Below are 23,118 nucleotides of genomic sequence, written 5' to 3'. Positions count from 1 at the left end.
ATTTGAAGGAGTTGAGGGGGTTGGGAGAGGAGATGAAAGGAGGGAGGTGAGAGAAGTATAGAGGATAGATACAGCAGGGAGTTTGAGAAGAAAGAAAAAGAATAAAATGGGAGAGAAAGTCGAGGAGAAGTAGAGGAAAGGAAAAAAAGTAACGAGGTTGGGGAACTCGGTCGGGTTAGTCCAACAAAGCGTCATTGGGTGAAGCTTACTCCAGTGCGACTCAACTAGTTTGAACGGATGATAATTCAAAAAGAAAGCCACTGGAAGTTGCTTAAAGCTCATTACTTTCTTCTCAGTAAATAATAATAATAATAGCAACAACAACTACAAGTATTGTATACTCGTAAATCCGAGACACCGTCGACTAGTTGCTGCCCCTAGCATTAACGAACATCCACTCAACAACCATCTCCAGATCAGATCAGATCTTATTCCTCCACTCTTCTAGTCTCTTTTCATTTGATTCCATCACAGTCTCTGACTGGTCCACTGGACTCCAGCAGCCTCTAATCCCTCATCACCATCAACCAGCACACACCATCCCTCGCCACCAGCTCCACCATCACCCGCAATCACCGCTTCAAAGTGTCCGTGGGCATACTCCAGCACGGCGTCGTCGAAAGTCCCCGGCTGCAGCCAGACAGCAGGAATTCCGACAGAATGCGCTTCTTGCAGCACCTGAAGGGTCACTGGGGGAGGTGTGACCACGGACAAGGAGGTCTGGGTGGGCGAGGGCAGCTTACTCGGCGAGGGGACGGTGTCGTACGCACGCGAGGGGAGGTTGATCTGCGGTGCTCGCGGGTTTAAGGGAGTTACCGGCAGCGAGTGTTGGTGATACCATGCGAGGACTGGAGAATGTGAGTTCTTTGATCCAAGAAAAGATAAGACGAGAGGGAAGACGCACTCTTAAAACCAAACTTGGCCGAGTCGTTGCTGGCCCCCGCCACGGCGAAGCGCGGGGAAGAGAAGAATCGCTTGACGGCCTCCATTTTTGGCGAGGAGATTCCAGGATAAAGAAGGTTGCTGGTTAATATCGTAGATTGTTGTAGAATCTGAGCTCTAATCAGAGATGGTGCAATCACTCAACGTAGAGAAGTCAAACAAGTCCAAGTTGTTTGCAGCTTGACCTCGGCATCCGCCGACAGCGTCATCCTCGCCCTCCTTTGGCCCATCGCCCATCTCCTTTCCCCGATCGGCGAAATCCCCAACCTTTCGACGCTTTTCCCCAAAAACTAACCTTACCCCCACTTTATCCTTTACCTCTCTCTCAAGCTACCCTTCGGCAATCACATTCATTTCCCGCGCATGCCGCCCTTCGTCCCCCGCAAGCGCGTCTCCTCCGCGGACCCGCCCCCAGCCAAGCGCCAGGCCCAGGCCAAGGCCGCGCCTGTCCCCATCATTGATGATTCCGACTCCGACTGTGACTTGTCATCGCTGAGCGATGCCCCCGAGGGCGATATAGAGACCCCGCAAGGACTACGTCCAGCCGATTCTGACGACGAGGAAGAAGAGGATGTCGACTGGGAGGATGCTATCGACCCTAATACGACCAGTGCAACCACGCCCGTCGTCGCCGGGCCCCAACCGGAGCTGCAAGATTTGGAGTTGACCCTGGACAAGAATGAAGTCCATGTATCAGACCTCTTGGATGGCAAGAAAGGGCCAAGCAAGATTGAACGCCAGATCCGCGTCCAGTCTCATTGCATGCACGTTCAGTGTCTGCTCTTCCACAATGCCATTCGCAACGCCTGGGTAAATGACAAGAAAGTCCACGAGACACTACGTCAGAAGCTGCCGGAGGGTATCCAAAAAGAAGTCAAGAAATGGCGAATAGCTTCGGGGTTGGAGCCCCCAGAACCAAAACCGCAGCCGCCAAAGGGTAAAAATAAAGGGAAGCAGGCACGCAAGAATAAGGACTGGAGTGAAGATTCCCAGCGACTGGAGCCCGGTCAGCCAGATATGAGCAGGGGAGACCCTTTGATTGGCTTGCTTAAGATTCTGGTGGCATATTGGAGGAAGCAGTTTCGCATCACTGCGCCCGGTCTGCGGAAACATGGCTATCGCCCGATTGCCTCGCTCGAGGCGGTTATAAATGATTTCCGGAATGAGGAAAATGGCCCCGAGCGGCAGGGAGAGCGTATTGCCAGTAGGGAGGAGTTCCAATCTGCTGCGGAGAATATGCAGGGCTCTCGAGATGTGGGTGCTCAGCTTTTCACGGCTCTTATTAGAGCTTTGAATATCGAGGCCAGGCTTGTGGCTAGTTTACAACCGCTGGGCTTTGGCTGGACCAAAGCGGAAACCTACACTCCATCCAAGACGGAGGCCAAGCCAGAGGCGTCTGGCTTGGGAAACGAGTCCGACGAGTCCGACGAGTCTGAAGGAGACACAACACCGGAGGAAGCACCGTCATCAAAAAAGGGTAAAGCCCAGTATGACAAGGATATGCCCTTCCCGATCTACTGGACCGAGGTGGCGTCCCCAATTACTCATGAGATCATCCCGGTCGATCCTCTCGTTCTCTCTAACCCAGTAGCAACAACGCCCGAGCTACAAGCAGCCTTTGAACCGCGCGGTGTCAAAGCTGACCGCGCCAAGCAGGTCATCTGCTATGTGATTGCATACTCAGCCGATGCCACTGCCAAAGACGTGACAACCCGATACCTCAAAAGACGAACCTGGCCTGGAAAAACAAAGGGTCTACGCATGCCGGTAGAGAAGATCCCGATGCCAGGTCATCGCCGGGGCCAATATTACGAGTTTGACTGGTTCAGGGTAACGCTCCGTCCCTATACAAGACCCACGAACCAACGGACCAAAGTGGACGAGATCGAAGATGCAAAAGATCTTCAACGAAAGCAACCCGAAAAGAAAAAGACAACCCAGACGACGGATACCTTGCAAAGTCTCCGCCAATCCACCGAATTCGTGCTAGAGCGATTCCTCCGCCGCGAGGAAGCCCTCATCCCCGGCGCGGAATCCGTCCGCATCTTCACCTCTGGAAAAGGCGACAAAGCCAAGCAGGAACCTGTATTCCGTAGGGCAGACGTTGTCAAATGCATGTCAGCGGAGAGCTGGCACAAGGAAGGCCGACAGATTCTGCCAGGCGCTGTCCCCCTTAAACGAGTCCCCATTCGATCCGTGACTCTTCGGCGCAAGCGCGAGGTCGACGAGTTACAGCGCGAGACGGGTGAAAAGCCCATGCAGGGACTGTACGCCCGCGACCAAACTGAGTTTATCATCCCCCCGCCCATCGTTGATGGTAGAATCCCGAAGAACGACTACGGGAATATCGACTGCTTCGTACCGAGTATGGTCCCCCGCGGTGCAGCACACGTCCCACTACCGGGTACAGTACGCATCTGCAAGAAACTCGGCATCGATTACGCTGAAGCAGTCACTGGCTTTGAATTCGGCTCCAAGATGGCAGTCCCCGTTATCCAGGGCGTAGTCATCGCAGCCGAGAACGAAGATTTACTCCGGGATGCGTGGCGAATTGACGCTGAAGAAAAGCGGAAACGCGAAGAACTCAAAGCCGAGAAACGCATATTGCAAACCTGGCGCAAGTTCTTGTTCGGATTGCGTATCATGGAGCGTGTGCAGGAGGAGTATGGAGGCTTTAATCATGCCGAGGATCGGGAGAGGGACTCTCATAATCCCTTTGCGGCGCGGAAAAAGCATAAAGAGCTGCATGAGGCGTCTGAGCCTGAGATCCAGCCTGAGTTTGTGGATGAGCATCATCATTTTGACGAAGCTTCTCATAACGCTCTTGACCATGGAGGTGGTTTCTTGTTACCCGGTGAAGCAGACGCAGACGCGGACGATGGCTTGGTCGTTGAGCAACATCATGATACCCGACGGCGCATGGCTGCTGCCACTCTTTCTGATGTAGAGGATGATGGTTCAGTAGTTGGAGATACGTGACTTGGCGATCTGGGAGGTCCTAGAAGCTTCGTGGCCCCTTGCAAAGCTGTGGGCCTCAAAAAAATGAGGTTAGTAGACTAGCATATCATGCTCTCGGTCATAGCAATCACAAACTGTAGTCTGGTGATATTCAGAAGTGTGCTTGAAATCGTTAGGAGTCAGTAGCCTCTTCGGGTGATAAAGTTAAAGCGGTTTATCTGGAACTTTTTGGCTGATGATCGTGCGCCTTGCTAAACCTGATAACTCTAGATCGGGTTGATCCGTTTCCCAGGAACGCCCTACCCCACATAGAAACATAATCAACAGATATTATCGGGGAAGCGGTATAGGTAGGCTAAAAGGCATAGATCTTAAGAAGCTCTGTCTGTAGGTAATAAAAAACTCAAAAAATGAAGTAGGAAAGCATCATTGTAATGAGCTGAAGCCCATGTCTGTTATGTTATTAATCTGGTGACCAGTCCAGTGTCCGCAGTCGTCACAGGTGTTGCCATTACAAGCATCACCTCTATCTTATTCATTTTTTCTTAGTATCTACAGATTATAGACTGAGCCCGCCGATTTCAGAAAAATGCGAGGCAATAGATAACAGAATAGTAATACATAGCTCGTGATGGTTTCACCGACACCAGCGTAAGGAAGCAAAAGGGGAAACTGAGTCAATTGGTCTATCTAGAGAGAGCATGAAGACGAAGATGGAAAATTAGAATGTAAGAAGAAGTACTTTAGTGTCTCGGAAGCATTAATCGCCCATTCGCCTTGGAATGCCGCAGCCGAACATCTTCTCTTTCTGCTGTTGTTTCCATGATACTGGAAGTTTTAATTTCGTTTCCCTCAAACTCCTCTAGTTCATGATAGAAAGGTGCCAATGCTGACGACTTCCATAAAGGCATCTTGGCTTTCTATTAGTAGCCGTTGTGCATATGAAAAATATGGCTTCGAGAACGACTAGCGCCGCTAGAGATAAGGTAATAGATTTTAGATTAACGAGGGCTATATATAGGGAGGAAGTCGAAGGTTAATTTAATTATATAAGAGATAGATTTATATATATCGAAGAGAGTACTATCGAAGTCGAAGATAGCGAGCGATATTATCTTAGGGTAGTTTATATAATTAAAGTCTAGGTAGTTTAACACGGTAGAAAAGATTTAAGTTACTAAGAAGTAACGGGACAATTAATTAAGAATTACTACACGTGATAGGGGACAAAATAATTTTGAATAGGGTCAGGGATCTTGCATTAGTACTATGACAAGATAGATAGGCTTAATTACGCGGCCCATGTAGCTTATCTTGGTGATGTTAAATTAAGATAACGTAGATGCCTCTAACTTTAACCTTTACTAATCATTTGACTTAACACACTATCAAATGCTCCAGAGTAGGGAGAAGGACAATTGACTCTTTAAGCAAGAGGCAGCGTGTGAGGAGAAACAATCTCCTCTCCAGACCATGACGCCACTTAATACTAATTGGGTATAGCCTCACTCGGGGCCGACACCTGCAAATCAGGGGATCGACGTACCCGAAACGATATTGTACAGGCAATATGTAGGCATATACCCCTACTTACATTTGCAATACCATCAACCCCTTCTCAAGCCCAAAGTGAGAAAGGTAAATATTTCTATATCTTTAGATCGGTTCCTCAGACATTTAACTCCTGTATCAACATCAGCACACTCGAAACAGCACTTATACGGCACTTATTGGCTAGATGATAGCCACCGGGCCCATCTTCGAGCTTCCTGAAACTCCAGCCCTCGTCAGTCTAGTGGCAACCACTTGCTCTCTGACTTCTACCTCAAAAATCATGCAAGATACTATCCACGCCTTAACCAACAAAATTATAGCCGTTCGAAAATCTCCTGATATGACCATGGTTCAATAACGTATCACAATGATCCATATTCTTCGTCCAACACTGCCCACGTTTGTCGCCGCGCAGTCTCAAGTCCCAGGGACGATGTTTATTTAAAGCTATCCCGCTGTACGACAAAAGGTATCCAGGATGTGGTGACTACGTCGAGTGGCTTGGTTGACGACCCTTTGCGCTAGAGTCTGATGAGGGAAAGCCGGTGATACTCGATACAATCAGTGCTACCGGGGACACAGCGGTGGGAGATGAGTGGGGAGTGCCAGGAAGCCAAGGTCTTCCTCCACTGGTGACCTTTTCTTGGTTCCATTCAAGGCAGTGGAGTGTGGGAGCCGGCAATTGACCGCTAGGACGAACTTGGCAAAACACCTAAAATCTTACTAGTCTTCAGCTGTCCGAATATAGTGTTTCAGTGGTTCCTTTTTTTAGGGCATTTGTAGTTCGACTCATTCTACCAGTCAGCAGCTGAACGACCAGAGAAGAGTATTTATATCACCGTTTCCTGCCAGTCGAGGTTCACATCTCCTACCTATCTTCTTGCTTGATTCACCTTGGATCTTCCTACTAGCCTTTCGTTTTCACCGACCAGTCACAAAATGCCGTGGCTTGAAACGGCACCTGGCCGCTATGAGCGTCCTTTTGATACCATCGAGCGCTTCTACCGCGGTATTGCGGCTTCTGGTGCTCATCTTGGAAAGCAGCACTGGCTTGTCTCCAGCGTTGTTCAATGCAAGCACCATATTTCCACAATAGATCTGCAGGATGCATGGAAATCTCTTCGTCACCAGCACCCACAGATTGCAGCAAGTGCTGACGACAACGGGCTCAACTTTGTTTACAACGTGCCTTCAACCGAGGCCCTTGACGTCTGGGTACAGGAAACCTTGGTCATCCACTCAGACAAAGAGAATCAAAATGTTGAGGAATTAGACTCTGCTCTCGCCCCCTCGGACCGATTCATGCTGTACTATCTTCCACACTCCCGACAGCTTCTCTTTCGCGCGCCACACTGGCGAACGGACGGCAGAGGCATGATTATTCTACAACACAGCTTCTTCACCCTTTTAGCCGCGGGTGCGGGTCGAACAATCTTGTTTGATGGATCGGAGGCCTCACAACTGCCTGCACCGTTTGACGAGGCAGCCGAACTATCTCTGGAGACAACGCCTGAAATGAGCCAATCTTCCGATGCACTTCTGTCTTCACTCTCCGGGTCTATACCAGCGACTCTGCGGGAGAGTTTGCCCAACACAATACCGACAATTTCACAACGTTCCACCATTCAGCTACCCCAGGAGTTGAGCGAGAAAATTATCAGGGCTAGCAAGGCCCGAGGCCAGACCGTCACAACAACTGCACATGCCGCTCTCTTTACGGCCCTGCGAGAATACGCAGATCCCATTGACGGTCGTTTCATCTGTTTCAACCCATTTGACCTCCGCCACCATCTTCCTCCACCCTGGAATGGCCTCGCGGGGGCGGCGTCGCTTTATCATACTGGCAAGCCCTGTAGCATCGAGCTCGCGCAGTGCCCTGACTTTAAATCGCTTGCGCACTTGCTATCTCCTTTCTACCGGAACGAGCTGAAGCCACTATTCGGTTTTTTGGTGGATTATATGAATAAGCTGGACAAAATTTTGGCTGCCCCGTTAGAGGTTGCTATCCAGGGGCCAGGTGCTGCACGCGCCGACCTCAGCTCTTTAGGGGTGATCGATAACTACCTACACACCCGGTATACAGGTGTTGCGGGAACATTTGAAATTGAGGATTGGTTTCTCGGCGTTCAAATCATCACTCGTCTCCTACAGATGTACCTATGGACAAGGGACGGTAAAATCCACCTTTCGTGTAATTATAATGCAGCATTTTATAAGGGGGAGTTTGTTCAGCAGCTTTTGGAGGGGTGGAAGGATGTGTTGGTCAAGGAACTCCTGCATATAGCGTGAGCGTATAGATAGATTGCTATGCATACTTCGCGGATGGTGTTTTGGATTAATTTTGACCATTATAAAAACCCTTAAAATGAAAGTAAACGAAAGACATCCCCATTGTACTTCCGGCCTGTGCGCATCCTAGTACCATTGTTCAGGTTCCATGTCTGGGCTCCGGCCAAGGCGACCCATTCGCATAAAGGATTGTGAGGCTGACCCGAGCAGGGCTCAGCATTGTCATGCTCATAAAAGAACTGGAGCAGATAGAAAAATCCAGTACCCATACTTTAATCTGCAACAAATCAGCTGACAGGCCATAGAACCCCATTCTTTGCATATAAATTCATGTCCCTTTTAGCAATTTCCCACTGTCTTTAGTTTTCCTCTCTGCTATTTGAATACCATGACAGGTACTGTCCTCATTACCGGGGCGAACGGCTCCCTTGCGATCCCCTTTATAAAATCCCTCTTGTCACAATATCCCTCATACACGCTCATCGGAACCGTCCGAAATCATGATGCCGACAGTGATCCTAACACGGCAAATTTGAGGAATCTGGTGTCGCAGTTTCCGCAATGCAGCGTTAGTATCTACAAACTAGACCTAAACTCCCTGTCCGAGGTGGACGATTTTGCGGAGAAGCTGGCCGTCATGATCCAAAACAAAAAGTTTCCCCCTTTGACTGCTATCATTTGCAATGCATTCAGCTGGTCACTCTCCGGAAGCCAGAAGTATTCCGTCGACGGCTACGAACGCACCTTCCAGGTTTCACATCTATCGCATCATCTCCTGGTACTGAAGTTATTGAACAGCATGAACCGCGAGATAGGCCGAGTAATCATGTTGGGATCTGTTACACATGACCCTGAAAAGCCCAACCCTCTTTGCAAGCTTGATGCCCAATTACCAAGCGAGATAGATGAGCTGGTCTATCCGACGCCGGATAAACCAGGGGAGGAACACGATAGGGGATTCCAGCGGTATGGAACTGCTAAATTGGCGAACGTGATGTTCATGCATGAACTCAATGAGAGACTCATAAAGGTGAGTCATTGGGAGAAAGCTGTAATCTACCAGGAAAGAAAGAGAGACACTGACAAGCTAAAGCATCCATTCCTCAACAACATCACGGTGACCGCAATGGACCCCGGTGGATTGGTCGATTCCCGTGCAAACAAGGAGCAGAAGCTCTTTGCCCAGTGTTTAATGTTTACCATGAAAATGTTTATTCCTTTTCTCAGAACATTCACAACAGCCGTTCGCTCATCGGAAGATTCTGGGACGGATCTCCTCCAGGTGGCTATGGGACCGGATTTCCACGGTAAAAGGGGGTACTTTGTGGGTCTAATGCAGGCGGAGTCGGCCATGGTAAGCAAATGTCCCGAAAATCGGGAGAGGCTTTGGAGGGCATGTGGGCGTTGGTTGGGACTGAATGAGGAATATGTGTGTTGGGAATCATGAATCTAATTGGCGAGGCGGAGCTGGATAGTTCGTGCAATCGTATTACAGATGTACGGTAATCATTTTTGAAGCTTAAGTGGAGTCAATAATGCAGAACTTTCCGATCGAATACTCAACGAGGAATGATGGTAGGATTCGAGTTAGGTAGGATCTTTGCCCCACTCGCTGTACTGACAAGGGCGTACAGTACAGTACATACTGCAGCAATTAAAGCCTAGCGGATTTACTTAGCGCCAAGCGAACCCGAAGTTGATAATTTTAGGGGCCCCGCCCGCTTCTTTCTTCGCAGTCGGTATTAAACCGCTAGTGCGATCCACAAAATACCGTCAGAATTAAGGCTGAAGCCACGGCCGAGCTCCACGCTAAAGGTAATTTTCACCATGAAGAGCCTCGATCAGAACAAAGCGCGTCTGGAAAGTTGTTCAACGAGGAAAATTATCTGTATTGGAAAAAAATCTAATATCAAAGCGAATGGAGACGATGTGTCTAAATGGGGAATCTTTAAGTATTCTCCTCAATTCCTAGCCTCTCTCTACGGCCCTTGCATTTGACTTCATTCCCGGGGCTCGGCAGGCACGTACTTGCTTTTGGACCGCAGATAGGGACCGTACCGAAAAAATATCAATGGTAGTGGAACGAGGAACAGGCTGATAAATCCAAGCAGACTCGTTGACCAATTGATATGCAGAGAGTTCATTGCCTGCACCCAGAACAACGGGGTTGCAGCTGAAAAAAGATACCGAAGCATCACCTCGCCTGCGAAAGCTGATGCACCGTAGTCAGCCCCATAGATATCATTTTTGTAGATTGTATATGTCATCTGAGGTAAGATTCAGTTATCACATAACTATGCAACTCAGGGGGGTTCATCTTTTGTCTGGCATGAAAGAAGGATCACTTACAGCTATAGTAGCATGACTGAGTCCAAACAGAACTCCGGACAACATGGGAACAATCCAATGAATTTGGGATTTCGCAGTCCAGGCAAGCCTTGATTGTGACAATGTCAGGATTTTGCGGGTACGAAATTTGCGATATCGAACGGCTTACCAAAAAATCGAAATGGGGGCAGTGATGCTTCCAACGCACGCCGGGTACAGTCTCAACTCAGGCTCAACTCGTGCACCTGTCTGCACGGCGATTTCACGGGTCTTCTGATACTTCAATTTATCGCAAATACCGATCGTGAAGACACCGAGGATGTTTCCACCTAAAATTGGGAGAAAAGCCAACCCCTGCTCTCTCTCGGAGAATCGATAGACCCGCTCAAAGATGACAGGGTAAGCAATATACCAGCAGAACAGAATGGCCTGGAGAATCGCACAGGCTAGGGATGTCAGAATGACGATTGGTTCGAGCATCATATGCAATGGACGTGCGAATGCTACTCGTAAGGTATGCTTGTAGCCCATTGGAGCAGTAGTCAGACCCGTGTCGTTCTTCTCTATGTCCCTCGTCGTGTTCTTCTTGGCAATAAATGGGTAGTATGTCTCTGGGACTGGGAAAGTCAATAAGACGATAAAAGCAAGAAGAATCGCATTGAGCCAGAAGGTCCATCGCCAATCGTCTGTTGTCGCAACGAGAGCAGCGCCCGTAGATGGTCCAATTGCAGCCGGAAGGAGGTTCATCAGCGCAATTACCAAGGCCAGCAAGGTGCCCGTTTTGGACAAGGCAACGTCCCACATATCATTCACGATCCCAACACTCACTGTGCCCGCCGGAGAGATGGCGAGGCTGGATAGGAATCGGCAGATAACTAGGGTTTCGAAGTTCTTGGCCGAACCCCCTATCGCGGTAAAAAGCAGTGCCGTTGGGATTGACACTCGCATGATCCATTTTCTCCCAAAGAATTCTGAAAGTGAGGCGGTGATTGGGGGCCCAAGAACCTGGCCTAGACAATAGAATGAGATGGGCGAGATGGCTAAAGTGGTTGAGACGCCGAATTTCTGGATGACACCCGGTATGCTCGGCACGTAGATGGAATTGCCGTATATACTAAAAGTTGAAAATGAGTACTAAAGAAAGCCTTCAAGTCTGGGGTTAACTCACACAGCAAATGGCGCGATACAGGCGCCTACTGAACATAGCAATCTTCTCGTTTGTGACCAGTTGCGGGGATTGTCAGGTAACCTTTTTTCTTTAGGTGATTCATTGAATTCGAAGTGACCATTTGCGGCAATGCTCGCCTGGACGTTGCCCAGAATGCTTTCGGGCGATAACTGATTCATCTCTGCAGTAGATGCACTTAACTTAATCTTAAGTTTTGTCAGAGGCAACGACGTATGATGGCTATTTATCCACAAAAGCTGCCTCTAACAGCTGATCTTGTTAATTATAGCATATGGTTTCCCTGCAGGGGCCTCCGCCACCAGCTACAGCAGGGCCACCGTTGAAGTCCCGAAAATTCATTTTGACTTTTTGCATTTACAATAGACATCCGTACCTCTTACTAGCCAATGAATTGAAGTGTGCCAAGGATTATGGGCAATTGGCCGGAGATGCTAGATTCGGCCATTTGGCTCAGCCGCACCACGACGAAGATAGGGCACAGCCGTTGACTTATTACTAAAACAGTATACACGGTGTCGAGCTTAATCCTAAAATGGGTTGACTTCCGACATGAACCATATTATATCCTCATAAGATCTGGTACTTATACTTGAAACTTTGTTAAGCCGCCTGGCGCTGAGGCTGAAGTCGGGCCAAGACCGCTAGGTACTGTGGAGCGTGGAGCGTGGAGTGTGGAACATTTTACCTCAGCCACGGTACATAAAAAGAATAGATACTAGCCGAGGCTTGGGCAATAGCAGCAAGGGCAACGTGATGCTAGAGAATTAGAGCAAAGAAAGATAAATATCTAGAATACTTATGGCCCTAGCTTTTGTAAGGGAGTTGGCAATTGCGCTCACGGCAACCAGACTTGGTGTTGTGCAACAAGGTGGTCAAATTTACATCTCGATACAGCAAACCTTTCATATTCTTATACGGTCACGATCAGAATGTATCTCAGGCTATCCCTGGTGTACAGCACATGCGCATTGATTATTTACGTTAGTTATGGACTCCCAATCTTTCCTACGCCATTGGCTGATGCATGAAGCGAAAAAAACAATAGCTCATCGCGCTATGTGCCTATCGATTATTCTTCCATCCCCTACGTCACCACCCTGGTCCCCAGCTGGCCAAATTAACAAACTGGTATGCCACATACCATGTCTGGAGGGGTGATATCCACCTGAAGTTGAAGGAATGGCATGATACGTATGGTAAGAAACATGCCTCTGTTGCTGAGAAAGAGCGGGAATTGTTGTGTCTAATCGCAAAATTTGGTTTATAACAGGGACTATCGTCCGATTCGGCCCTAACTCGATATCGATAAATTCCCATAGCGCAATGGCGCAGATATACTCAGTGCGAGCCAACGTACGCAAAGACGATGCATATTCTGTGATGAGTGCCAGCAGTCATACCCCTAGCACCATAAGCTGTCTTGACAACAAGCAGCACGCCTCCAAGCGCCGGATCCTAGCACAATTATTTACCGATTCCGCACTCAAAGGGGTGGAAGATCGCGTGTTGGCTCACATCAACACATTCTGCACCAGTCTCGGGGATGCAGAAAAAGGGAATTGGGGGAAAGTCAAGAATGTCGCTGCATTGTCCGATTATTTGACCTTTGACATTATAAGCGATCTTTGCTATGGGAAGGCATTCGATTTGCTGCAATCGGAGGCCCTACGATATATTCCGCGAGTTATCACGCATATAAGCCGTCGCAACGCAATTGTAAGTCTTACAATGCTATCCTATCACTTGAAATTCGCGGCTGATAAATATGCTAGTGCTTTGTGCAGCCAAAAGTGTGGAAGTACAAATTTGACCGAATTTTTTTGTCCACCATTTCTTCTCAAATCAGGACATTTGGAACTTGGATCAAAGAACAGACAAAGACGCGATCCTCGGTAGCTGAGAACGCGGGATTGCAAGACTTCTTTACCCACTTGTCCATAGCGAGGGATTCGAAGACAGAGAGATCTTTCAGTCAAAAAGAAATCTGGGTGGAACTTCTGCAACTAGTCATCGCGGGTTCCGATACAACCGCCGTTGCAATCAGCGGTGTCTTCTTCTATCTCGTTCAGAATCCATCGGCGCTATCCCGAGCTACAGCAGAGATTCTGGCTTCCTTCGACAATATCGATGAGATATGCTCTGGGGCAAGATTAAGTTCTTGTGTGTTCTTGCAGGCGTGCATCAATGAAGCCCTCCGCTTGTCTCCACCCGTCACGGGTTTGGCCCCCCGCAAAGTTCTCCCGGGCGGCATTCAAGTTGATGGGATAGATTTTCCTGAAGGGACTATCATTGGATCGCCCATTTACACTTTACATCGGAGCAAGGATTACTTTCATCATCCGGATTCCTATCTTCCTGAACGCTGGCTCATGGAGCCCGACGGAGGGAGTGAGAACGATTGTATCCGGTCGCCTCTCTACCCTTTTAGCCTGGGACCAAGGGCTTGTGTCGCAAAGAAGCTAGCCATGAGGGAGATTAGTTTGACCGTCGCGCGGGTGTTGTGGATGTATGAAATGCGAACGGATAAGGCCCTCTCAGGGGTCGCCGACTATCAGCTGAAAGGATGGATGACATCCGGGAGAGACGGTCCATTTGTTCAATTTAGACGCAGGTGGTAAGCTAAGTGGGAAACTTCCGATTACGATCATTGTTAAGCCTCGACCATACATAGAACTTTTCATAGCTAGTTGAACCTAATGTACATAAATTTTCCAGCTTGTTTGGCTCCCTGTATAATTAGAGGCCCTTATCGTCGCCAATATCCCGGTAAAAACGTGGCAAACATTGCTAATCCCACAGGGAAGTAAACCCCCTCAACTTCGGTCGGGCATGTTTGTACATTTGCGTGTTCCGGTAGTGGGGAATTAGGCGAGCGGCAAACACCATCAAGCGGAACCGACAACGAATGCCAAGGAGATGAACGTTTTGAGGCTAACGGAATATTCCCGACCGTTTTATTACTTACAGTAACAACGTCCGCCAGAGTGGTAATGGTTCAGCGCTTAGCTTCATTTAAGGTACTACCGGAAACACTAATGACAGAGACACGAGTGGTGTAGCGTCCAGTCGAATGGATCTAGAAGAATTACAAAAAGATTTTCGGCAAGGTATCAACACAATAAGCCAAGGTTCATTTTCGTCGAATTTATTTTCTTTTATAATATATATAGAGGGGAGTATGTGTTCAGGTTTAATCACTCTGAGGCTTTGCTCTCCTTCCCCCCACCTCTCGTTCTGTTTTCAGGACTCAGCATAACGCTTATTTCTTGTTGGGTTTATCCTCCCACATCAACCCAGAACACCCCCATTCTACCTACATATCTCGATCTCAAACAGAAACTATGGGGGTCGGAGTGAAATCGCTCTTGGTTTTCGGTGCCTCCAGTCCAACAGGACAACATATCGTTGAGGAGGCGCTCAACAATGGCTGGGAAGTCACAATCTATGGCCGCCGCACCCTCCAAAAGCACTCTGAAAACAGTCAAATTACGGTAAGAAACCTCTCTCCTAGATTATCTTACCCAGATCGTGAACATTGAATGGCAACGCTAAGCAACAAGGTATGAACTAGACCCTCGAAGGAACTTTGCAAGATGAGTCCAATATACGCCATGCCATTCGCAATGCAACCGTCATTGTTTCCGTTATTGGACCTTCAGGTACCACTATCAAGAATACCCCATTTCCTGGTTTCTATCGACGGATGTTCGACATCATGCGAGAGGAAGGTGTCAGGCGGATCATCGCTTTGAGTACATTCAGCGTACCTCACCCAAATGATCGATTCAACTTCACTTGCCATATGCTCGTGTCGATGCTTCGCCTTTTTGGCCATAGTGCCTGGAGGAATTTGATTGACGTGGCCGCCACCTTTGACCAACATGGAAGCGATCTGGACTGGACGCTATTCCGTGTCGGGTTTTTGAAAGATGGGGGCCCAGGCCAGGTTATCCAGGGATATGTAGGGGATGGCAAGCTTGGGATGGGGGTGAATCGGGTTGATGTAGCCAAGTGGGTGGTCCAGCAGGCTAGTATGAAGGACGCAGAGAACTTGGGGGATAAGCCTGGGATTTCATCCGCCTGAAATAAGGTGGTTTATACGTCTCAGTATTTTTTCATCTCGATGTTTAATTGTATACTAGTACCTTAAACCTTCGTTGCGAAGTGTCTTTTGAGGTGCTGCTTTGTCCGCCTAGGATAACTTCGTACGCTACTTATATCGGACTCAGACATGATAGGACATAATTTCTGTCAGATTTGGTCATTTTGATATGTTGAGTTGGTGCGCCCAGGCTCGAGTCGTGACTTGTTTTAGCGGCTCGTAACGCTTATAATTATAGAGATACTGTTGGAATCTAGCAGGATAGCATAGATTCGTGGTGGTAATGCACACAAGAAGATAGTGTATGCATAAGATTGGTAGGACTCAATGTAGTGTCTGAATACACAGTTATGAGTATAGAGGTCGTGCGCACTTCTAAGAAGAAGAAGCACCATGTAAAGATATCAGCCTGGGTCACCTGACATCCCACGTAGAACAAAAAGACCACTATATCCGCGGTTAGCGGATATGACCCAGGACCCAATATATATAGTATCGCACTGTAACATTGTTATATCATAACAAATGAGATATTAACGCCGTGGCTTTATATTATATGATAGTCTGAATATTAGTAATTACTATAGAGGAGAGTAATCTCCTCCTTATAAGGCTCGAGGTTAATTTAAGGGCGTGGCATTATAAAAATTGAGGTTATTCATGCGAGCCCAAAACAGTAGGAAATAGGAATTATACTAAGTTAAATCAACAGGAAGCATCGTCTGTTTCTGAAAACTACTATATCTAGTCATACGGTCTTATACACTAGCGTACGTAGTACTAAATTCCCGGTTCAGTAACGTAATCCATAGCCGAGTGAAGCAGCGAAAATACTATATTGAATACCAGATTTAAGTCCTCTATATCTGTCAGAAAACAGGGTGGATCCAGGTCCATGTCGGCCAAAAATGCACTATAGGCATCCTTAGCTTTCATAAACAAGGATATAAGGTACGTCAGGACTCTGATGTTCACCAAGGGGGCTAGTTTTCCAGGGCGGGGTTATGGCCCATATTACCTTACTAAGCATGCCAGTACCAGCAGGCTAACATGTCGGACTTTAGGCGGTGACCATAAAGTCGTGGTTGGTAAATACTCAATGTAGTGTCTGAATACACGGTTATGAGTCTATCGGTCGTGCGCACTTCTTAGAAAGAGAAGAAGTACCACGATTGTGGAAGAGTACCATCGATCTAGAAGAAAGATCAAAAGGGATGATAAACTTGATTCAATATAACTAGAGAACAGGGCAGTATTTATATCTTAGGAAACATGATAAAAGATCACATGAAATAATAAGAAAGTGGAGTGTTGAATAGTCTCCTGCCTAGGTAGGCAATTCAATGCGAGTATGCAATTCAATACAAGATCGTTGAAGATCAATCTGTTAGATCTTATAGAGAAGATCTAGAAGCGATGAGGGGTAGTGGGTCTTTGTCACATGACCCCACAACATCCATATGTTGACAGATTCTTTCGAATTAGGCATGTTTGGTGGTGGGAAATTGCGTGGTTGAAAGAGGGTGTTTAGTATGGGAAAACGCGATATCGTTTGGGTGGGTAATATCGTGTGGGTGGTAGACCCTCGCTACGCGAGGGTCCGTAATAAATGGTACTTTATGAAAGGGGCCGGTTAGATAGTGGATATCCACTATATATATCTCTATAGGTTCTCAAAGAAAACCTTCTAGGCTTCACAAGTCAGAATTACTATCTAGGTTATGCAAGCTCATTATTTTATCCGAAAGGGCTATGGCTTTTGACATATGTTGTTGTTTATCGCATTTAGCTTAGGATTTGGGGTATTTTACTCGCCCATGCATTACGTTATTCGGAACTGGAACTTGGTAAGCCTGTTCCACGCCATACTAGCGAACCTAATTTAGGCAAGGCGAACAGGATAAAATACGGGCGGAGAAGGAGGCGGTATATAGATTGGCCAATTATATTGGATTCTGGGTTATTGCACTCGTGATACTTAATAACCTCCGTAGGGGGCGCCAGCTCGGCTGGAGGACGGCGAGCCAATGCTGGATGAGCGGGGCCAGTGCCGGAACACGCGGACTCAATGTGTATGGTGTAAGTATCATGCCAGTTCGGCTCCTTTCCGACGCCTCAAGAGAGCGACTTTCAAAGGGGATATTGATTGCTGTTGCAGACTTTTCAAGATGCCCGCCAACCTGGTCCACGGAGCGAGGATGGAAGCAAAATTTCGCCGAAGGGATTAAGCAGCCCCAGATCGAAGCTTCGGATTGGTCAGTACCCCAATAGTGACTCCAGTTAAGCGCGGTAACTAACCCTCACAAGGACCCACTGTAGGATTCGGGGTATCCGCAAAGGTTGAAGATACCCATGATTCTGCCGACTCTGGTCCGAACAATACTTTATCGGACCGGTATCTCACACAAAAGATCTGCGGTGCTTCATGAATGCTTTGACTCAAGTTCATTGTGAACCGGAGTTGAGTTGGGCTGGTTTTGAACGATCGATGAGCCCAAATCAGACGTGTAACGACTTTGAGGAACTTGCCGTGAACATCTCATGTCTCCTGGGTGAGATAAACCCTTGGCAGCCCTCCAAAAATTGGTTCGGCTTACGGTCCCACTCAGGCAATTATTACTCTCAGCCTCATCCAATAATCGGTTTGCCTCTATCGAATACCAGTAACGTGGCTTCCCTCAGCCGTTTACATCGTCCCCTTTTTGGTAATTTTGGTCCGTTCTACACACATTTTCTCATCCTGAGCCTGGAATAGTTTAAGGGGCCACCCATACACAACACCGTCTATCCATGGCGCCGAGTCTCCCATATTCTGCCGCAAGAAAAATTTCTATTTAAAGGGCCCAAGTGACACGCAAACTCAGATGAAAATCATCACTGAAGCTGTTGACAAGATCAAAATGCGCTTAGACGTGTCGAAGGTTGAGGGATATACAGCAGAGTCGTGTTTTGGGTGCAAGACCAAGAAACGCAAATGCGACAAGCAAATACCAGCTTGTTCGAGATGCAAACGGTGAGAAAAGAACCTATCTCACTGTCTTCACACATGTTTAACTCAAACCTGATATTTGGTTCCTGTCGCTAGTGCGAGTACACCGTGTTTGTACGGAAGCAGTGCAATTGGTGCTTATGGAAGAATCGTACCCATCACTGATAAAGAGATGCTTCAAATTGGGTGCGGAATCCCCTCTCCCCCGTAATACTCAAGCTTTCTATGTCCTCGTCTCGACTCTGACCAATTTCACCCATGGCAGAACACCGTCACACCCTCCCTCATCTGGGGTGGAAATGCAGCTTCCACCAACACGGGTATCAAGGTCGTGTCGCACCTGCAAGAAACACAAGAAGTTCTGCGACAAAGGCTATCCTAGCTGTGGAAGATGCCAGAGGTCCGTCTGACAACCCGTTGAATATGCCAAAACTATTCAAATGCTGACCCACCCCAGGCTGGACTCTACCTGTACCTATCAGGAATTGGATAGAGCGCATCTACTGAGCTCACAGCATTTCTTTTCACAGGGCTCAATGACTATGACCATTGACTCCAGGCCCGATTACCCTGTTCAACCAAAACCCTACATTCCAATGCTGATCCGATTTTGTAAGTCGAGTTTTCCGTTGGTTGGGACACCCATTTTCTGACTGCAGGTCTTAGTCCAAGATCTCATGGGGCTGGCAGCACTGCAGGTTGACATGAAGAGCCCTGCATATTTCCTCCGGTCTTCATTCATCAGCAACGCCTTGACTGATCCCTGTTTATTCCACTCCACGTTATATTTAGCATCAGCGCATTTGGACACGATGCGCGGGACCCACAATAATCAGATCACGCTATATCATCACACGAAGACAGTCAGGCTTTTAAACACCCGTATCGCTTCTGGAGACGTCGTGGATGATGGAACAATTGCCTCGGTGCTCTTACTGCTGATGAGTGGGGTATGTTGCCCAGATACAGTTGATTCGGTGTACTGAAAGCTGACATTTGGCGTCTGCTAGACTGTAGAAAAGGAGAGTGGGGCCGCAGAAGCTCATAGAGAGGCGCTCCTCCGCATGGTAGATATGAGAGGAGGTTTTGACAAACTCGGATTCGACGGAGTCTTATCAGAAATGATTCAGATGTAGGTCAAGATCTAGGCTGCCTCCATCGGGCCATCTGGGAATTTTGCGCTTTGTGCGTGGATGAGCTGTTAATATTTTAATCAGGAAATTGGTCCATCCAGCTGTGATATTTGATTTGGCCGATGCCTTCCCCGCGCAGTGGGCATGTACACCCGTTGCTCCGACTGAACTAGTGAGACTTGTCCTTGACCGACTTGGCGCTTATACGACAGGAAATCCTTCCGTGAAGTCTTACTTAATGCGAATGTTTGAGCACGTATTGGAACTTCTGGAGGCAGTCAGTGACGACGTGGACGAACAGACTGGACTTCCGCGCCAGAGAAACGTATCAGTCGAGGATATGCTAGACAGGACACGGCCATGGATGGAAACTATCCTTTTGGATCATTCCCCGCAAGACTTTTCCCGCAGCGAATGGGCGATGCTACGCTCTTGCTTGGCGTCGGTGACAATCGTGCAGTCTCTCCTTGATTATCGTCTACCATTCCAGATGGAGATGATCATGGAGCTTCTGAAGGAAATGAAATCTGACCTCGCTGTGGCGGAGCCCATTGTCTGGGTTCGGCATTCGCCCGAAGCGAACCTATGGGTGGCAGTGGTTGGCATGGCTATGGCACCGGAGGTAGATGGAAGACTATGGTTTCTGATGAACGAAAAATGTGTGGTGTCATCGATCCAATGTACCGCGGGGAGATTGCACGAAAAGTCATGGTACTGTTTCCGCTTGTTGAGGTCATTTGCGAAAGCCCAGTACGAAAAATATGGACATGATCCTAGTCTGATATACGAATAGTGTTTGGCATGGAGCGTGTACGTTGAGTACAGCTGTGTTTCATAAGTCTTCCAATCAGCCTCTCGGTGATGAAATAATGTTCCGCCGATAAAGTAATTTGTCTATTTTTGGAACCAAAAACTCGAAAGTCATACTGTAAAGCTAGGACACGATATTTCGTGGATAATCCCGGTGTATTGACTCAAAAAATGCCCTCAAGGCTATCTTAATGATGAAATATAGTCAAGTAAAGCTCGCGCTGAAAGCAGAAGAATAGGCGGTAGAGCGAGTGTGGACTCCAATCCCATTAGGACAAGATTTGAACAACATACCTACTTCTGACGATAACCCTCCACGATATCCCTCGGCTAGCTCATCTCAGCGATCTCCTTCACCACCCTCAGAATTTCTGCCTTAGCTCCATCCCACTTCTTCCTTCTAGGACTATCAAACAGCCGATATTTGTGCGGGCTGTTTATTCCATACATCAGTGCATTGCAGAACGTTCTATCTTGAAGCCAGAACTTCCATCCTGCCACTCCGTATCCCAAGTTTTGATAGACCTTCGTTCCAGCAGCTTCATTAGCCCATACATACCAATCCGGTGTACGGACAAGGTCTGTAGACACACTGCCCAGCCTTGCCCGGGATAGAATCCACTGGTAGTGCTTCTCGACCTCGGCCCGCATTTCTTCCACGGGTGGTAAAGACACCGCGCCTTTCCAGACCTGGGCAAGTGCCATGGACGCCAGATCATAGACATGGAACACAGGCATTTGAAAACCCACACCACAGACATAAGCCAAAGAGTCAGGGTAGTCAAGTGAGAAAATGTTCTGGTAAAGCTTCGGAAGCTGCTTTGTATTCTCTTTTGGGTGTCTCGGTGAACGGTATGGCTGGGAAAACTCGGGCTCATAATCCCCCAATACAGAGAAACTGGGTTTGTAACCGGTGCAGAAAATGATGGCGTCGATTTCAGAGAGCTTGGTGCCGTCGCCTAAGAGCACAGCTTGTTGGTCAAGGACTGTTGTGATATTGGCGACGGGAACGATTTTCTCCTCATGCATGGCATCGACGATGTCATCGTTGAGCAAGGGTAGGCATTGTGTGAACGGGGGTAAATCGTTGTTTAGATTCCACTCCGGTCGGAGCTGATGACATTTGTTTTGCACTTGACGAATGGACCAATTATAAAAGCCAGGAACGTAATCCATGTACTTCTGCATGACCTGAAGCCTAAACCAAGAAATATCATGGTCAATGGTCTTGTTATTAAGCCATCGCTTGAGCTACAGAAGTAAAATTATGTTAGTCGATGCTGTTGTAATTCGTCTGGGCATCTTCTTTCCGTTCTTGAATGACATGGGTAAATGAGGATTGCTTACGAAAATCGCGCCCCCACGATGGCTTAGATATATCTTGTCTGCAATCCCAAGCAGGGCGGTAGCCGTATCACCAGCAGAGTTGTTCAATCCGACGACAAGTATCCGTTTTCCCTGAAAGTCACCTGGGCTATAATACACCTGGTTAAAGATACTTTGAAGCGGTATGTAGAAGGCATATGAGTGACTTACCTTTTGAATTGCTGCGAGTGGATCACCGCACCGCCAAACTTTTCGATCCCCTTGATGTCAGGGATTACTGGGAGATTGTTTAACCCGGTAGCAAGGACGACTTTATCAAACTCTCTAGTAACAGAAGCTGTAGGACTGACGTTACTGCGTAACTGTAGTTCCCAGATTTTCTTCCCGTGATTGCGTGTGATCCTTTCGATATCGGTACTGGTCTCTATCCTCGAATGTAGATTGAAATGCGATGCATAGTCCTCCAAGTACTGGTTGACCTGGGCGGCCTCCGGAAAGGCAGGGGTATCTAAGCAACGTGTCTCCAAGTTAATTGACAATCAGAAAGAACGATGCTAATTCCAGTATTTTTCATACCGGGACTGAATGGGAAGTCGGTGAAACAGAGCTGCCCGACAGAATTATTTCTTTTAGTAGGTGGGCCGACAAATCGGTAGAGTTATGGAAGTCATACCCTATACTTGGAACCATTCGCATATGTACCTGCGCCATTGTTAGCATTGTGATACCAAGGCCGCAGAAGGAAGAGACTATCGGCAGCGTACTTTTCAGTGCTGTTGTCCGTGTTGTTGATTCGTCGTAATTCCATACTCCTCCGATGGAGGTGCTGCGCTCGAAGCCTGTGACATCAAAGCCTTCTTCCGCAAGATTCTTCAGAGTCACCAGGCCCGACGCCCCGAGCCCTATCACCGCCACCCTCGGTCTGTCTAGCATTTTTACCACCAATCTGTAGGGATTTCCTATAGCACAAGAGATGCAAAGTCGAGTCGTGAAAAGGTAACCAGGAACATTCTCTCGTCCCTACGCGATATTTTTATAGTTTCAGCCTCTCGTAAACATAATCGCCATTGCTTTTGCACTAAGCCACTCCGCTCATTAATGACCCACTTCGGTCGCACGTTTTTCTTGATTCAAACTGGCTCCTTTGGGCTGACTATTCTGTTCCTGAGCGCAAGAGCAGCTGAGTATATTGAATAATTCTCCTTTTGGTGAATTCGGCAAAGATCCACTCCTGCCCCCCATCTTTCCATGTATTCTTTGCTGGAAAAGTGTGAACTACCGCTCAATACGCCGTATGCCAGGAGCGCTAGGGTGGGGTCCCTCGGTTTACAAAACCTTGGTACAGTACTCCGTACTGTTCCCTCAAACCTGTAAATATAATACTGTACAATAGCCCCGATCCCATTCCGTCGGTCCTTGCCCGCTAGCCTTTTTTCTTCGATTCGCCTTTTACCCGTTTAGTCGTAGGGTCCACGCTCGCCAATTATTGGCGTGTTTT

General features: G+C 47.8%; 9 protein-coding genes across 9 annotated transcripts; 6 read left to right on the top strand and 3 right to left on the bottom strand.

Annotated features, from left to right (window-relative positions):
- Positions 1–468: 468 nt before the first annotated feature.
- N7496_009328 (CoA-binding protein) lies at positions 469–989 on the bottom strand (the record flags this gene model as incomplete). The annotated part of the gene is made up of 2 exons (XM_056702242.1): positions 469–848; positions 905–989. 2 exons carry the CDS (start codon positions 987–989, stop codon positions 469–471), a joined length of 465 nt encoding a protein of 154 aa, XP_056551242.1.
- A 316-nt stretch (positions 990–1,305) lies between these two features.
- On the top strand, positions 1,306–3,921 carry N7496_009327 (Rad4 family protein; the record flags this gene model as incomplete). Its single annotated transcript, XM_056702241.1, has 1 exon — positions 1,306–3,921. One exon carries the CDS (start codon positions 1,306–1,308, stop codon positions 3,919–3,921), a length of 2,616 nt encoding a protein of 871 aa, XP_056551241.1.
- Positions 3,922–6,393: 2,472 nt separating this feature from the next.
- N7496_009326 (uncharacterized protein) lies at positions 6,394–7,743 on the top strand (the record flags this gene model as incomplete). Its single annotated transcript, XM_056702240.1, has 1 exon — positions 6,394–7,743. One exon carries the CDS (start codon positions 6,394–6,396, stop codon positions 7,741–7,743), a length of 1,350 nt encoding a protein of 449 aa, XP_056551240.1.
- Positions 7,744–8,131: 388 nt separating this feature from the next.
- N7496_009325 (uncharacterized protein) lies at positions 8,132–9,190 on the top strand (the record flags this gene model as incomplete). The annotated part of the gene is made up of 1 exon (XM_056702239.1): positions 8,132–9,190. One exon carries the CDS (start codon positions 8,132–8,134, stop codon positions 9,188–9,190), a length of 1,059 nt encoding a protein of 352 aa, XP_056551239.1.
- Positions 9,191–9,743: 553 nt separating this feature from the next.
- Positions 9,744–11,418, bottom strand: N7496_009324 (MFS general substrate transporter; the record flags this gene model as incomplete). Its single annotated transcript, XM_056702238.1, has 4 exons — positions 9,744–10,010; positions 10,093–10,180; positions 10,241–11,185; positions 11,321–11,418. The coding sequence occupies 4 exons, from the start codon at positions 11,416–11,418 to the stop codon at positions 9,744–9,746; spliced, it is 1,398 nt and encodes a 465-aa protein (XP_056551238.1).
- Positions 11,419–12,583: 1,165 nt separating this feature from the next.
- On the top strand, positions 12,584–13,878 carry N7496_009323 (cytochrome P450; the record flags this gene model as incomplete). Its single annotated transcript, XM_056702237.1, has 2 exons — positions 12,584–12,976; positions 13,033–13,878. The coding sequence occupies 2 exons, from the start codon at positions 12,584–12,586 to the stop codon at positions 13,876–13,878; spliced, it is 1,239 nt and encodes a 412-aa protein (XP_056551237.1).
- Positions 13,879–14,601: 723 nt separating this feature from the next.
- On the top strand, positions 14,602–15,344 carry N7496_009322 (NAD(P)-binding protein; the record flags this gene model as incomplete). The annotated part of the gene is made up of 2 exons (XM_056702236.1): positions 14,602–14,751; positions 14,832–15,344. 2 exons carry the CDS (start codon positions 14,602–14,604, stop codon positions 15,342–15,344), a joined length of 663 nt encoding a protein of 220 aa, XP_056551236.1.
- A 3,543-nt stretch (positions 15,345–18,887) lies between these two features.
- Positions 18,888–20,277, top strand: N7496_009321 (uncharacterized protein; the record flags this gene model as incomplete). Its single annotated transcript, XM_056702235.1, has 4 exons — positions 18,888–18,963; positions 19,018–19,301; positions 19,362–19,483; positions 19,569–20,277. The coding sequence occupies 4 exons, from the start codon at positions 18,888–18,890 to the stop codon at positions 20,275–20,277; spliced, it is 1,191 nt and encodes a 396-aa protein (XP_056551235.1).
- A 347-nt stretch (positions 20,278–20,624) lies between these two features.
- N7496_009320 (uncharacterized protein) lies at positions 20,625–22,553 on the bottom strand (the record flags this gene model as incomplete). Its single annotated transcript, XM_056702234.1, has 6 exons — positions 20,625–21,545; positions 21,642–21,768; positions 21,831–22,128; positions 22,197–22,227; positions 22,294–22,322; positions 22,385–22,553. 6 exons carry the CDS (start codon positions 22,551–22,553, stop codon positions 20,625–20,627), a joined length of 1,575 nt encoding a protein of 524 aa, XP_056551234.1.
- Positions 22,554–23,118: the final 565 nt, after the last annotated feature.

This window comes from Penicillium cataractarum (assembly GCF_028827025.1).
Source record: "Penicillium cataractarum strain IBT 29864 chromosome Unknown utg000008l, whole genome shotgun sequence".
Lineage (NCBI taxonomy): Eukaryota > Fungi > Ascomycota > Eurotiomycetes > Eurotiales > Aspergillaceae > Penicillium > Penicillium cataractarum.
The sequence above is the reverse complement of the archived record's forward strand: the minus strand, read 5'-3'. Positions and strand labels throughout refer to the sequence as shown.